We start from the raw sequence: 14834 nt of genomic DNA, 5'->3' as shown, positions 1-14834 counted from the left end.
GACATTATACTGTTTCCTTTGCTGAAAAGATCAAGGATACTCATGTAAAGAAAAATTAACTTCCTCCCTCCTCAGGGACTATGCTCACAGTTTAAATAGCTGTTGAGTAGTAGTAGTCTACTGCTGGAGGCTGGTGCCAGCCACTTGGCTTGCTGAGGGTATGGATAACTGAGAGAAGCAGGAAGGTGGGGCTCAAAAACTGCTTTATGAATATGACACAATCTCCTCCCTCAAGCCTCATCCTGCAGTCATATAACCCTTCAGTCTGATACTTGCATATGAGCTGAGCAACTTTAAAAGAAAACAACATTTGGCATGTGTATGGAGCATGAAATGAAAATCATGATCGGCAAAGGGAATACTTGACATTGTTTAATTCTGCTTCTAGATTTCTGGTCTGGTTTTCTTTATACCTTTTAAAAAGGTCTCTCACCTACTACTAGCTGACTTTAGGTAATTTTCTTTATTCAGGCTTATCTCACTCAGCTTTTGAGAATAACAGTGAGAATTACCCTTTTCCAACTTTTCTTTAACACTCTGAGAACCAACTGAGCTTAATTTTTACCACTCAAGTTCTTCTAGACCTAAACTGAGACTCATGGTAATACCTATCAATTTTCAATTTATGGCAATGAACATAGTTTTCAATTGAAAAATATGAACTTTCAATGGACTATGGCTATGAACTACTTAAAACAGAGGTTCTCACCTCCTCTTTTTAAATGAAAGATCCTCTTTTTGTTCCTTCTGATTTTGTGTTGCTGGAAAATGTGCTCCTAGCAAGATTGTTACCCACTAGAAAAAGTATACAATAATAAGACTTCATTTTTATTGAATTCCACAATAGATTTGATGTCAGTCTGGTCACCCTAGCCCTCACATGGTCCTGTGCCCTGGTTGCATCGCCAAGGTTTCTGCATGTGGGTTCTTAGCCCTTTCCATAAATCTTTATTGAACTCCCCCTAGTCATGTGATGAACAATGACATGGAAAACTGCAAACGAGCTTGGCAGCATCCTCTTTCCAGTAAAGCCATCTATAAGGGAAATTTAATTTAAAAATTACATGATGACCTATTTAAAAAAAAAGAATCAAGAACAATAGCTGTCTTAAAATGTTTTATATTTCAAGTTCCACCAGGGGGCTACCTGCAAAGCTAACTACACTCAAACTGGCACATTGGGGCTCCATTCCTCTGTGTAGCCCTACAGACACAAGGGCCAGAAGTTTAATTCTGACATTTTTCTACCTCCATAATAACCCATATCCTCATGTGAGGATTCACTTTGCTGTAGAGCAGAAACTAACACAACATTGTAAAGCAACTAAACCCCAATTTAAAAAATAATATTCCATACCCTCTGGTTTACTTGATTTTCAAACCATTACATCATTTTCACAATTTCTTACATATCTTAACTGTATAAATGCTGAAGCTGAAGCTCCAATACTTTGGCCACCTGATGCAAAGAGCCAACTTATTGGAAAAGATCCTGATGCTGGGAAAGGTTGAGGGCAGGAGGAGAAGAGGGTGACAGAGGACAAGATGGTTAGATAACATCACTGACTCAATGGACATTAGTTTGAACAAACTCCAGGAGATAGTGAAGGACAGGGAACTCTGGCGTGCTGTAGTTCATGGGGTCAAAAGAGTAGGGCACAACTTAGCGACTGAACAACAACAAACCTTGAGCAGTACTCGATGATGTTTACCTGGGTTTAAGGTAGAACGCTGGGCTTCCCAGGTGGTGCTAGTGATAAAGAACCTGCCTGCCAATGCAGGAAACATATGAGACTCGAGTCCAATCCCTGGGTCAGGAAGATCCCCTGGAGGAGGGCATGGAAACTCACAATATTCTTTCCTGGAGAATCCCATGGACAGAGGGGCCTGGTGGGCTACAGTCCACAGGGTCACAAAGAGTTGGACACAGAGTTGTGTCCAACTGAAGTGAACTAGCACATACACAAGGTAGAACATTAGTTGACAAGTTTAATTAATATCCAATGAAACCTGCAATTTTATGTGTCTGAATATGCAATGTTGGGATTATAGATTTGTTTATTAATGTAATAAATTGTTGGTGTTTTGCTGGTTGGAGGTCAAGTAGTATAATAGTTAACAATACAGGCTTTGGAGCCAAACTGCCTGTGTTCAAGTTCTGGTCACCCTTCTTCCTAGATATGTGACCTTGGACAAGGTACTTAGCTTCTCCAAGGCTGAGTTTCCTCAGGTGTAAAATGAAGATAATTATTACTCTTATAGCATAGAGCCATGCGTGCATGTTGTTACTCAGTCCAGTCTGACTCTGTGCAACCCTATGGATTGCAACCAACCAGGCTCTTCTATCCATAGGATTTTCCAGGCAAGAATACTGGAGAAGGTTGCCATGCCCTCCTCAATGGAATCTTCCTGACCTAGGAATGGAACCTGCCTCATGTCTCCTGCATTGGCAGGCAGGTTCTTTACCACTAGTGCCACCTGGGAACCCCACAGCATAGAACCATGGTGAGGACTAAATGAGATACTCCAGCATGGTGCCTAGCATATAGAAAGTGCTGAGACCAATAGCCATTAGAATTTATCTAAATTTAGCCATTTAGAATAATCAGGCTAATGCTGGCCATTGTTATATACATTATTTAATTTTGCATATAAATATTGACTATTTAAAAAACATCAGGTGCATTCTGTGACATTGTACCCAAATAAGTTTTGTCCATTTTAGCCTTCCAATCTATATACACTTTGGCTTAGGAATCAGCTGAGATGATCCAGCAAATTCCAATTATAATGGTTCTGTTTTTACCACAGTCTGGGAAACAAATTGTTTCCCATCTGATGCCAATGGCTGCTCCAAAGTAGCCCATGCATCACCACTACTTAGCTAACTGACCTTGTAGGTACAGCAGAGTGGGCAGCTGGTGATGTGACGTGATTAGATGCTAGTGTTCTTCATTTCTGAGTAACACAGGGAAATGAAATTCATTTTCAACAGTCCATTGGACTGAAAAAGACTGAACATTGATTTTTAACTGGCATGTTAGGGTGAGAAGAAGGAGACCTAGCAGGTGGAAGAAAGGTATTGCAGTTTCACTAAATTCTGGAACAAGATGGGAGATTCATTTCCAACATGATGGTATCAGGCCAGCAGTATGAGGAAGTGCCAATTTGAGAGGTTCAGCCTATGACCAGACAGCATTGTGGGTATGAATGAGGTGGCTCCTGATAAGGGTCTGTCCATTAATTACAAATGGGGGGTTTAATTTCAGAAGGCTATGATAAACTCCAGCAAGGCCTCCTGCTTAAAGCTGGTAACAATAGGAATCAGAAATTCCAATTAGCAGATTGTGTCCAGTGATGAGGTTAATGGAAATGAATGTATCATTTGGGTCCCTTGAGAATAATAACCTTGCAAAAGTCCTAGCCAGTCTTGGGAGTGGGTAAAGTAGAGCATCAGCTGTTCCTCTGTTGTGTCCTCTGGCAATGGAATTTAGCTGAAAATATAAAGAAGCTGGCTTTTTCTCAGTCTGCAGTGTACTGCAAGTGTTTTGTGTGATGAGCTCTGAGCCGAGTGACTCTGTCTCATGCTCATTAATCCAGAAGGGTCCTAGACTGTAACACTAGTTTCTCAACCTGATGACCTAGGGCAAATCCAGGAGCAAACTCATTAGGGCCTGAAGGTAAAGCCCCAGGGAGATGCAGACAATGTAACTGCTTTAGTGGCCATGCCCTAAGCCCACATCATTACAAATTTAAAAAACTCAATCCAGTCAGTTCATGTACCAGGTCTCATTAGAAATACAGTTGTAGATAATATGAACCAGATCTAATTTATTGGTGTGTAAATTTCCTTCTTCTTTCTCCACCCACCCCTGCCCTTCTTCACCTTGTTAAAAAAAAATGATTTTTAATGGGAAGTTCAAGATCATTCAGTATAATTTTGGAGTTCAAAGTGAAGGCAAAACTTGATAAGAATAAAATTCAATTTTCCACCTAACCTCAATCTGAACACAAAATGACTGTTAAAGGATAATTTAAAAATAAAGTTAAATCATGATCCTCATACAAATTTAAAGTTAACACAAGTGAACACATGTCTAAGATTTAACTCATTATTTAATGAGGAAACCAGGAAGTCAGAAGTCTGCAAACTATGCCCTGCAAGATAAATCCAGCCTGTCAGCTGTTTTTGTGAGTTAATTTTATGGAGTACAGCCACACCCATTAATTTGCATATTGCCTTTGGTTGCCCTCTTACTACACGGCAGAGTTGTAAGGTCCACAGACTCTAACATATTTACTATCTGGTTTTTTACTGGAAAAGTTTGCTAACCCCGGACATAAGCCATTGGGGATGCTGAAATAAATTTTAAACAGATGCAAAGAAATTTGAAAATAGATGTAAAGGTCAATTGCATTTTGCCAGGCAAAAATTTTTTTCATTAAAATTTACAGAGCTGTAAAATAAGTCAAAAACAACACAGATAATCCAGAAAATATAGTAGACCTGGGCTATTAGGTCAGTTATATAAACAGAAACTCAAAACTAGGGATCTAGGGAGAAATCTTGTTTTATAAACAGGTAAAGAAGCTGGAAATCAGAAACTATCCAAAAAGGGAAAGTACCCTAGTGCAGAGGCTTAAAGATTGGCAATTGGAATGGAAGAGGCCGAGGTTGGTTACTTGGAAGCTTCCAACCTTAGACCTCAGTTGCTCTGGAAACTGGGGCAGGGCTGAAACTTGGGGAAGACCAATGGGTCCAGGTGTAAATGAGCCAAGGTGGGCAGAGGTTAACCCCTATACTCTTGGTTTCAACTACTATTATAGGCTGAAAATTGTCATATCTACATTTTCAGCCCTGACCTTTTTCCTTCAACATTCATGCTAGAGTTATACAATTCCTTGCAACTCTCTCAATAGGTATTTCATACTCAACATGTCTAAAATTAAACTTTCTTTAAACTTTAAACCTGTTTTTCCTCCTGTATTCACTATCTCCAATGGTGACACCACCATTCAATCAGGCATGCAATGCTGAACCTGACATCCTTGATTTCTGCTCCCTGCAGTATTACCTGACACATCCAATGAATGTCTTAAAATCCCTTCTATCTCTGGAATCACTGTCTAGTTTAAGATCTTGCCATCTTTTCACCTGGTCTGTGGATATCTTTTAACTAGTCTTATCTTTCTGAAACTTATCCAATGATTTGCTGGAGCTGGCTTATACCAGCTGGTAAGAATTGGTTGTGTGCATCTCTTCCCAACTCTATCTTCCAGGATGTCATATTTGTAGCTTGAAATTGGCCACAGTGGGAGTATTTACACCACAAAAATTGGCAAACACTATAAATCAAGATTTTTTTAAGTGGAAAGCTACTTGTAAAACATTTATCAGCACATACACCTCTGCCAATTCCCCACACTTTAGCCAAACTGATCTTTGTAAAACACTTTTTCAACCATGCTCCTTTCCTGATTAAAACTCTTCAATGGCTCCCTGTGGTCAACAGATCACATTAAGTTCCTTCTCATAGCATATGAGGCCTTTTATTATCTGGCCCTGGCCTAAATGTCTAGCATTCTCTCCCATCCCTCCTTAGTCTCACAACTTCTCTGCTAGCTTAAAGGTCACACACTGGCTCACTCTGGCCTAAATTGCTTCATACATGTATTTTGTTTGGCCTGCACACTATCTTTAACTTTTTGAGCCAACATTGAAGACTGTAGGAAAAGCTACCTCCAGATCCACATTTCTGACTTCTCTTGAAAAATTACAACACCAGCCCTTCATTCATGCATATGGGAGCAAGGAACGGAGCAGCAGATGCCCCCTTTGAGAGGGCACATGCTCCACAGCTCACCCGTTTCTACCATTCACTCATGCAAATTATGCACCTGCACCCTCACTTAGCTCTTAATTCTGTTACCTGTTATCTCTTTGGCCCTTGTTGCAGACCATATTAGAAAGTCCTGATTATTATCAGAAACTTCTGATCCTAATTATAGACTCTCTCTTTGCATGGTTGTCCTGGTGATAATCCATGGTCCCTGCACAGTTTAGAGAGGGATGAGTAGCAGAATGAGAAGATGCAGAGGGGGCAAGAGGAGTAGAAATCTTTAGTCTTTGGATCAGAGGCTCCATCTTAGAGTAATAGCATTGTGAAAATGACAAGCGGGGATTGTCCTAGGTGTTTGTAACCTCAGGGTATTCATATAGAAAGTCACAGACTCATCCATATAGAGCCTGTCTACTAACCTTCCTTAGAGTCTTAAAATGTCTTCCTTCTTAGCTGAACATAGAAAGAAAAGACCCAAGGACACTAGCTCACATTGATTCCAATTGTGGAAGCCAGGCTTGTAAACAAAAGTCAGCTTCTTAATTTGAGAATAGGACACTGAGTTTCCTTTTAGCTGAGTGCCTGCTGTATGTCTAATACTGTTCTAGATGCTATGGGGAAAACACGAGCAGACTAAGACAGCTCTGCCTTTGGAGACCTCACAACCTTATTGAGGAAGCAAAAAATACATATATGAAATAGAGACAAATATAAGCCCGCCTCAGAAGAGTGGTATCTTGGATGTAACCTAGTGCCCACAACATCTGGGTGGTCAATGAGGGATGAGATCAAGTTAAGGGGAAGATCTATGGAAGAAGTCAGGGCTTACAATGGCCCTTCACTGGCAGAGAAGTGGGGATCCACACAGGGGACCCCCCCAAGGATATACATACAGAGAGCAAGGAATGAGGTGGGTGTGGCAATCTGTGAATAATAAGGCTGACTGGAGGAGAAAAGGCAATCTTGGTAGGAGGACATGGTTGGCCACTGCAGACCAGTTTCTTTTGAAAAAATTTACTCTCTGGTGTTTTGTACCCAGAAAGACAAATGGATAATCAGAGGCTCCTTGTTGAGCACCCAGTCAAAGACAATGGATTCAGATGCCTCTGGAAAGTATGTCATACTCCAGGCATAGAAAGCAACCTTTCAGCTCCATGACACAAATGGGGCTAAGCATTATTCACAAGTGCCATTCTGTGTCTTGGACACATCTGTCAGCATTGACATAGAGGAGAAGAAGGAAAAAGAGAAAGAAAAGAAAGTGCAAGGAAGTGGGTAGAGGGAGTGGACAGGAAGAACATCATGAGAAGGAATAGACTCGTACCTCCAGTCTAATCCAGGGAATCCTGTGCAGCCAGCCATCTTCCCTCCACCCCCCATCTCCAGCCTTGAGATCATGACAGAGATTAAGAAATGCCCCTGTGCACCAAGGAGGGACAGAGTCTGGGTCTGAGCTCCTTTCTTCCCAGGCAGTCTATGATGCATGGCTCACTTGTCATCTTGCCCAGTTCTAGGCTTTATGCCGGTTGTTGTGTTTATATTCATTACTAGGCCCACTCAGACCTACTTCTTCCTTAGCCTGCAGGCTTATGTTGATTTCTGAGATTATTCTTTCCTGTGTCCAATTTACTTTATGAGCCAGTTGCTCACTTCCTGCTATCTTGTTGGTAGCTGCTCCCTCTAAATGTTTAACAATGTTTACTTGCTGTTTCATCCAAGCAATTGATGGCCAATGTGCAGCCAATTCTCGACTATTCAAAGGCTGATGCAACCACCCCATGAAGGAAACAGATTCCTGGCAAACTTCTCCACCACTTTTCTCCCACCCCCAGGTTTCTGGCCACTGCCCTGTTTAGGAAAGCCTCATCCAAGGTGGGAAGGAGGCAAAGATGATGAAACTTACAACTCATCCTTTTGTCAGTTTGCCAGCAAACATGGGTTTCCAAAATTATTTTTTTAAGAGTCAAAAGAAACTAGCAATTAAAATAGTATTTGTCTATTCTATGAGAATCTCCATTATCCACATTCTTTTGTTCTTCACAGTTAAACTGAGTATTTGGAGCTTTGCTTTAAAAAAAAAAAAGGATTCAGATCAATATTTTACAATCTCCTGGAATTTTATCCATGCTTTGCATCCTCAGACCCTCCACCCCTCCATGAAATGTTCTCAGACTATTCCAGTCCTCCTCATGGTCTAGATCCAGATTCTACAACACTGAGACTCTTCTGTTGGATGTAGCATATCCCAAAGGCACATTTTCAAGTTGAAAGATTTTTTTTTAATTCATTGATTTGGATCTGTACACTCACCCAGAAGTATATGATCATGAATACCCAAAGAACCCCATACCTTTCATCTATAGCTGCTATTTACACGAAGCATCACATCATGGACATACCAATTTTATCAGATGTCTTTTTGCTATTGGTAACTCATCCTTCAGATGGTAAAGAATCTGCCTGCAATGCAGAAAGCCCAGGTTCAATCCCTGGGTTGGGAAGATCCCCTGGAGAAGGGAATGGCAACCCACTCCAGTATTCTTGCCTGAAAAATTCCATGGACAGAGGATCCTGGAGGGCTACAGTCCATGGGGTAGCAAAGAATCAGACACAACTGAGCAGCTTTCACTTTCATCCCATCCCTCAAGCCTAGAGGTCCTCATTTACAGAGTAATTCTTCCTGATAATAAGAGATTCTCTCTATTTTGCTGGGATCTACAGGAAGCTGGAGGAATACTGTCTGGCCTTGGTCTTTGATCCACTCAAGTTACAAAGTCAGGGTCACAATTTGGGAATGTCTTCTCTCCAGCCTCCAGGGCTTGATTTAGTGTCATAGTCTTTAAGATCACTGGTTGTCTTTAACCTTTCAAACAAATATTTCTGCAGTCTCTACTGCTAATTTGGAATGAACACATACTCCTACTTAGCAATTTATGTAAGTCTGATCTACCTAACCAAGTTCCAAGAAAAATGTCCTTCACTTCTCAGTGCATGCATGTGTATGCTAAATCACATCAGTCATATCTGACTCTTTGTGACTCCATGAACTATAGACCACCAGGTTCCTCTGTTCATGAGATTCTCCTGGTAAGAATATTGGAGTGGGTTGCCATGCCCTCCTCCAGGGGATCTTCCCAACCCAGGAATCGAACCCACGTCTCTTACATCTCCTGCACTGGCAGGCGGCTTCTTTACCACTAGTGCCACCTGGGAAGCCCTACATCTCTCATTGTGCCTCAGACAGAACTGGCATATTTTAAGAGCCAAGCTCTAGGGTCATATTGTCTGAGGTTGAATCCTGGCTCTGCATGTAAAGCTGAATAACCTTAGGTATGTTCTTTAAACACTGTGTGTCTCAAATTCTTCATTTGGGGAGAATTTTTACCTCATAAGGTTGTTGTGGGGATTAAATGAGTAAATATATGCAAAGTATGCCTGGCATGTGTGGGTGTGTTAGTCACTCAGTTGTGTCCAACTCTTTGTGATGCTAGGGACTGTAGCCCGCCAAGCTCATCTGTCTGTAGAATTCTATAGACAAGAATACTGGAGTAGGTTGCTATTCCCTTCCCCAGGGGATCTTCCTAGCCCAGGGATCAAAGCCAGGTCTCCTGCATTACAGGCAGATTCTTTGCCATCTGAGCCACCAGGTAAGGATTTTACAACTAGCTATTATAAGAAGAACTGTCCAAAAAACTGGTGACCCCAGTTCCTGAATCATTAGCATTTGATGGGCTCTATGCTCCAAGCCTTAATCTTTAACTTTTATGTTTATTTGTTTGTTTCATTTTCGTGTACCTAGGTCCCCACTCTTATGATGGACACTCAGTTCTCTGAGTTCACACCGGACATTACTCCCATCATGCTGGCTGCCCACACCAACAACTATGAGATCATCAAACTGCTTGTCCAAAAACGGGTCACTATTCCCCGGCCCCACCAGATCCGCTGCAACTGCGTGGAGTGTGTGTCCAGTTCAGAGGTAGACAGCCTGCGCCACTCTCGCTCCCGACTGAACATCTATAAAGCCCTGGCAAGTCCCTCACTCATAGCCTTATCAAGTGAGGACCCCATCCTAACTGCCTTCCGCCTGGGCTGGGAGCTCAAGGAGCTTAGCAAGGTGGAGAATGAGTTCAAGGCTGAGTACGAGGAGCTCTCCCAGCAGTGCAAGCTCTTTGCCAAAGACCTGCTGGACCAGGCTCGGAGCTCCCGAGAACTGGAGATCATCCTCAACCATCGAGATGACCACAGTGAAGAGCTTGACCCTCAAAAGTACCATGACCTAGCCAAGCTGAAGGTGGCCATCAAATACCACCAGAAAGAGGTAAGCTGAGTTCTTCTCTGCTTTTGGAGAAGCTTAAGTTCTCCAGAGTTCAGAGTGGCAGAGCAAGAATAAGAATTGTCCTATAGCTTCACTCTCCGCCAAAAATAGTTAGACAGGCTTCAAAAACAATGAGGTCCATATTTATCCAAGGCACATACAACCTCTGAGTATTTTCTTTGTGGCCAGATAATTAGGGGAAAATCTGATTCTATGATGGGAAAGCATTCATTTATTCAACAAAAGCTTATTCAGCACTATTTTAGGGGTTCAGGATACATAAAACAAGCACAACCCTACCTTCATGGAACTTACAAGCTAGCAGTAGACAGTACATAAATGATCATGTTGGTGAATATATAATTACAAACTAACATAAGGGCTCTGAGGAAGACCTTCTGAGAACACACAGAAAGCACCCTAGCCTATATACTGGGACCAGGGCAACAGTCATCACAGAGGGCTCACTGTCTGCATGCTGGTAGTTGTTAACAGAACTAAGTCCTTGGCAGCCCTTTGGCAAGAAAACTGAGATCCACATTTGAAAGATGGAGTCACACTCAGGGTGTGTGGTTATACAAAAGGGTGAGTACCATCTGTGATGGTGTGACTTCCAAACTGTTAGGGTTGACCTCTTTGAAGCAGGTCAGGTCAAGCAGATCACATCAGGAGAGGGTTTGCTTTCCAGCTTGGCCACATTCACAGTCAAGCCAGTGCAGCTCTTTGCCATCTTATCAAACAATTTGGGGAAAACTTCTAGCAGGCTTCATTTAGCTCTTTAAAGAGGAAGCATGGTAGAAAGAGCAGGGACTTCGTAACCAGAGCAGCTGAGGATGGAGTAGCCTTCAGCTCTATGACCTGAATAAACTCTTTCAAATTTCAGGACATTAATTTTCTCATAAAATGGAAGTGACAATTGTTCCTCCATTTCACAGGGCTATTATGAAAATAAATCTACTTAAATGTCCAGTTCTCTCTCTCTTCCAATGGTTCCTGGAGTCAGATTCAACTGGGTTGAACCAAGAAGTGCTTATCTGAAGGGCAGTCAGTAGAGCCATCCCTTCATGGGTCCAGGCTCTGAGGCAAATTACATGTGTGCTCACTTGGTCCCTTTCTCTCAGACAAGAAAAAAAGATACTCTCCCTCTGAAATGAGGCAGACATGAGTACCGGGGTGATCTTGAAGGGGACAAGATATGACAAAAGAGCAACATGGGAGATTGAAAGGGCTTCACTGGGTAGGACAGTAAATGGATAGACCCACCCCTGAGTCTCCTTATCCTGTTTTTGCAACTACTTGCTTTAAGTTAGTTCATTAAGCCTGAAGTGACTCAACCTCACTTTTCTCTTCTGAAAAATAGGATAATAGATTACTTACTTCCCTAGAAAATTCAAAGTTTAAGTAAAATAAGACAGGTAATGTACTCATGCATAGTACAAAATGCAGTATATATTATGCATTCAATAAATATTATTATTAATTTTCATTGTTACACACTGTATACCCATGGTATATGATCTGACTCTATGTACTAAAATTGTAGGTAATAGATATAGTAATGGTCATCCTCTCCCTTACCCCTCCCTCTCATTGCCCTACTATTGATATGTAATAGCAGTTGTCAGCTGTAAGGTCGAATTGACTTTTATTCACTTTTATATATGTATTTCCATTAATGATGTACATTACAGTTTCAGTGTAGTTTTCACTTTACATAAATTGCTATAATACTTTAAGAAGAAAAACCACAAGTACTTTTAGAGTGTGAATTGCTTCCAGATGGCAAAATGGACAGATAGCGGGAATTGAAGTGTTAAAACCAGATATTACAGAATATACCTAAAGTTTGCACTCCTTACCTCACTAGATAGCAGATGAACTTCATAATTTTAGGCCCTCATACGCCTGAAAATTGACAAAGCATTTTCAGTTTCATTACAATATTTTATCAATTTTGTATTGGTAGATCATCTCCCAACTATTTTATCACTTGATCCATTCTGCTCATATAATTATCTTCATTTGCCAATTTTAGTTACTGCTCCATTTGGAAACCATTGTGGTGACTTCCTCACTCTCCTGGGGATCTTCTTAGCATATGCCCATGGAATCACCCTTGGGTTCTACATTCACTGTCCTCCAGTCCTTATTAACCTTCTCATCATTTTTTCCCTCATATTTTAGCCCTTTTTCTTTTCTGAAACTTTGCCCCCATATCCCTTATTTCATAATTTCTCTTATTACTATTAAATTATTATAGAATACCTCCATGTTTCTATAAATTCATATGATATATTTCTCAACTATCCTTATACCAACCTGAATATGGCAAAATGTTACATTTCTTTTTGCTCTCTCAGTTAAGCATCAGAGACCCCAAAATTGGTTTCAGGGTCTCTTTGCTATGTACATTAAAGTAGAAAGTATCATTTGTTTTCTCGTGCTAAAATATTCATAACATGAAATTTAACCACTTTAACCAATTTTTAACTTTACAGTTCACTGACATTAAGTACATTCAGGTTGTTGTGCAATCATGACCATTACAAGTCATTTTTTGAAGATGGACAAGTTTAGGGGTGTCTACGTTTTCTTTCAATAGTGAGCCCATACAGAGTTTCATATTTTGCAGACCACATTAGTTTTCATCCATAACACTGGCAAAGTAGCATCTTTTAGCTATTAAAATTAAGGATATTCAGCAGTAATACAAAGGTAATCCAAAAAGCACTGTATTTTTGCAAAGATAAACAATTTTAGGTCTGGTGATACTCACTCATCATTGTGAATCAAATCAGTGAGAACTTTGGAATTTGATAGACTGAACTATATCAGTCAGAACACATAAAACCCCAATTCCAGGTTTGTGGCAAATAAAGCAAAGATAGTGAGTGATTCTCAACGTCAGTGTCAATGATATCATGAAAAATATACCCTCATAGAATCATATAAACTCAAATATGGCCCAAAATTTAGTCCCATGGCCAGAGACTTCAGAATTTAGAATTTATATATTTAGCTCCACATTTTCGAAGGTAAGTTTTCTTAACAATGGTCATAGATAAGTTTTACTTTAGTTTCTTTTCAAACTAAGTTAAAAAAGCAGGGTAAGCTTGAGAATTCAGATATATCTTAAGGTTTGCACTCTAAAGACACTGCTTCCAGAATGTAAAACATGATTCATACTCATCAAAATCTAGAAACCTCTTCTGAGTTATGATTTCCACTAAACAACTCTATAATCCTTCCCAATCTGTGAAATAAAGTTTCTTTTTTCTTTCTTAATCTGCAGTTCCATTGAGCCTCAAGTGGGTATAGTGTCTAATTGTTTTCTATTCAAATCCAATGTCTAGTTTAAGACTGTATACTCTCACCTTGAACAAATCAGCAATGACTTTATTTTGGGGGTGTTTTTATAACTTCAAGTTTAGTGTGTTTGGTAAGGAACACAGACCTGGTGAGCTACTAATAATTCAGGTGTCAATGAGCACTTCATTCTTAAAAGCTCTTAATCTAAGGAAGACGAAGGCAATGGCAACCCACTCCAGTACTCTTGCCTGCAAAATCCCATGGACAGAGGAGCCTGGTACGCTGCAGTCCATGGTGTCACGAAGAGTCGGACACTTACTGAGCGACTTCACTTTCACTTTTAACTTTCATGCATTGGAGAAAGAAATGGCAACCCACTCCAGTGTTCTTGCCTAGAGAATCCCAGGGATGGCGGAGCCTGGTGGGCTGCCGTCTATGGGGTCGCACAGAGTCGGACACGACTGAAGCAACTTAGCAGCAGCAGCAGCAGCAGTCATTACAAAAGTGAAACATACACTGCTTAAGGCCGCAAGCATAAAAAAGGTCATGATCTTGATAATTTATCACATTGTACAATACACTTGATCACCAATTTTCATCATACAAATTCTCCTTATGCAGAATGCAATAGACATAAATAAACGAATGTAAACTTTACCCTTCTATCTATAGGAAATGAATTCAGCTTTTCTAGGTTGTATAAAATTCCTCAAATTCCTTGGAGGCATATAGTTTATGCCTCCAAGAAGAAAAGTATATTCATATTTTAAGTGAGTCACCCTCCAGGGTCTGATGGGACACATTCAATTTGAGAGTTGTATGTTGCAAGCCCCCAAACAAATTGACATTTTTTTAAAGGCCAGTTTTTCCAGATGACCTTGAGGCTCTGAAGAAGGCTAGACAAGAATTATCTCCCAGGACCAGAACTGTTCAAAGGAGAAACAACCTCTAGATGGGAATGGGACAACTGAGCTAAAAGAGAAATTTTGTCTTCTTTTCCGTACTTGATTCCATGCTTGATTCCAGTTGGACCATGGGGAGTCTATGTTTAAGAACAGGTAGGTCACTTCTCAGTCTCTATACTCAAGAGTAGGAAAAAGCAGATCTGCCACTTCTCCACTTTATAGTATCATGCCTGCTGACACATTGTCCAGTCTTCTTTCAAAGCATGCTGTGATTCCAAGAGGGCAGAAATTCCCAGTATTAATGGAAATTTTCTCAACACGTGGAGGTATTATAAGGGAGTAGTATCAGAGACTCATGCTCCAGGAAAAAGTACCCAAAGATAAGCCTGCTCACATCAAAAGTTTCAAACAGAAAATATGTTTCTATGTCTCTTAAACCTGGAGCCAAAAAGCTTTATTAAA

General features: G+C 40.6%; 1 protein-coding gene across 1 annotated transcript in view; it reads left to right on the top strand.

Annotated features, from left to right (window-relative positions):
* Positions 1–14834, top strand: part of TRPC5 (transient receptor potential cation channel subfamily C member 5) — a 179491-nt gene that overhangs the window by 37070 nt on the left and 127587 nt on the right. The window contains exon 2 of the mRNA XM_068962371.1: positions 9640–10161. Within this exon, the coding sequence (XP_068818472.1) occupies positions 9640–10161 (522 nt within the window). The remainder of the gene's footprint in view (positions 1–9639; positions 10162–14834) is intronic.

Source organism: Capricornis sumatraensis, chromosome X, assembly GCF_032405125.1.
Source record: "Capricornis sumatraensis isolate serow.1 chromosome X, serow.2, whole genome shotgun sequence".
In the NCBI taxonomy this organism is placed as follows: domain Eukaryota; kingdom Metazoa; phylum Chordata; class Mammalia; order Artiodactyla; family Bovidae; genus Capricornis; species Capricornis sumatraensis.
This window is presented reverse-complemented; position numbering and strand designations above follow the sequence as displayed.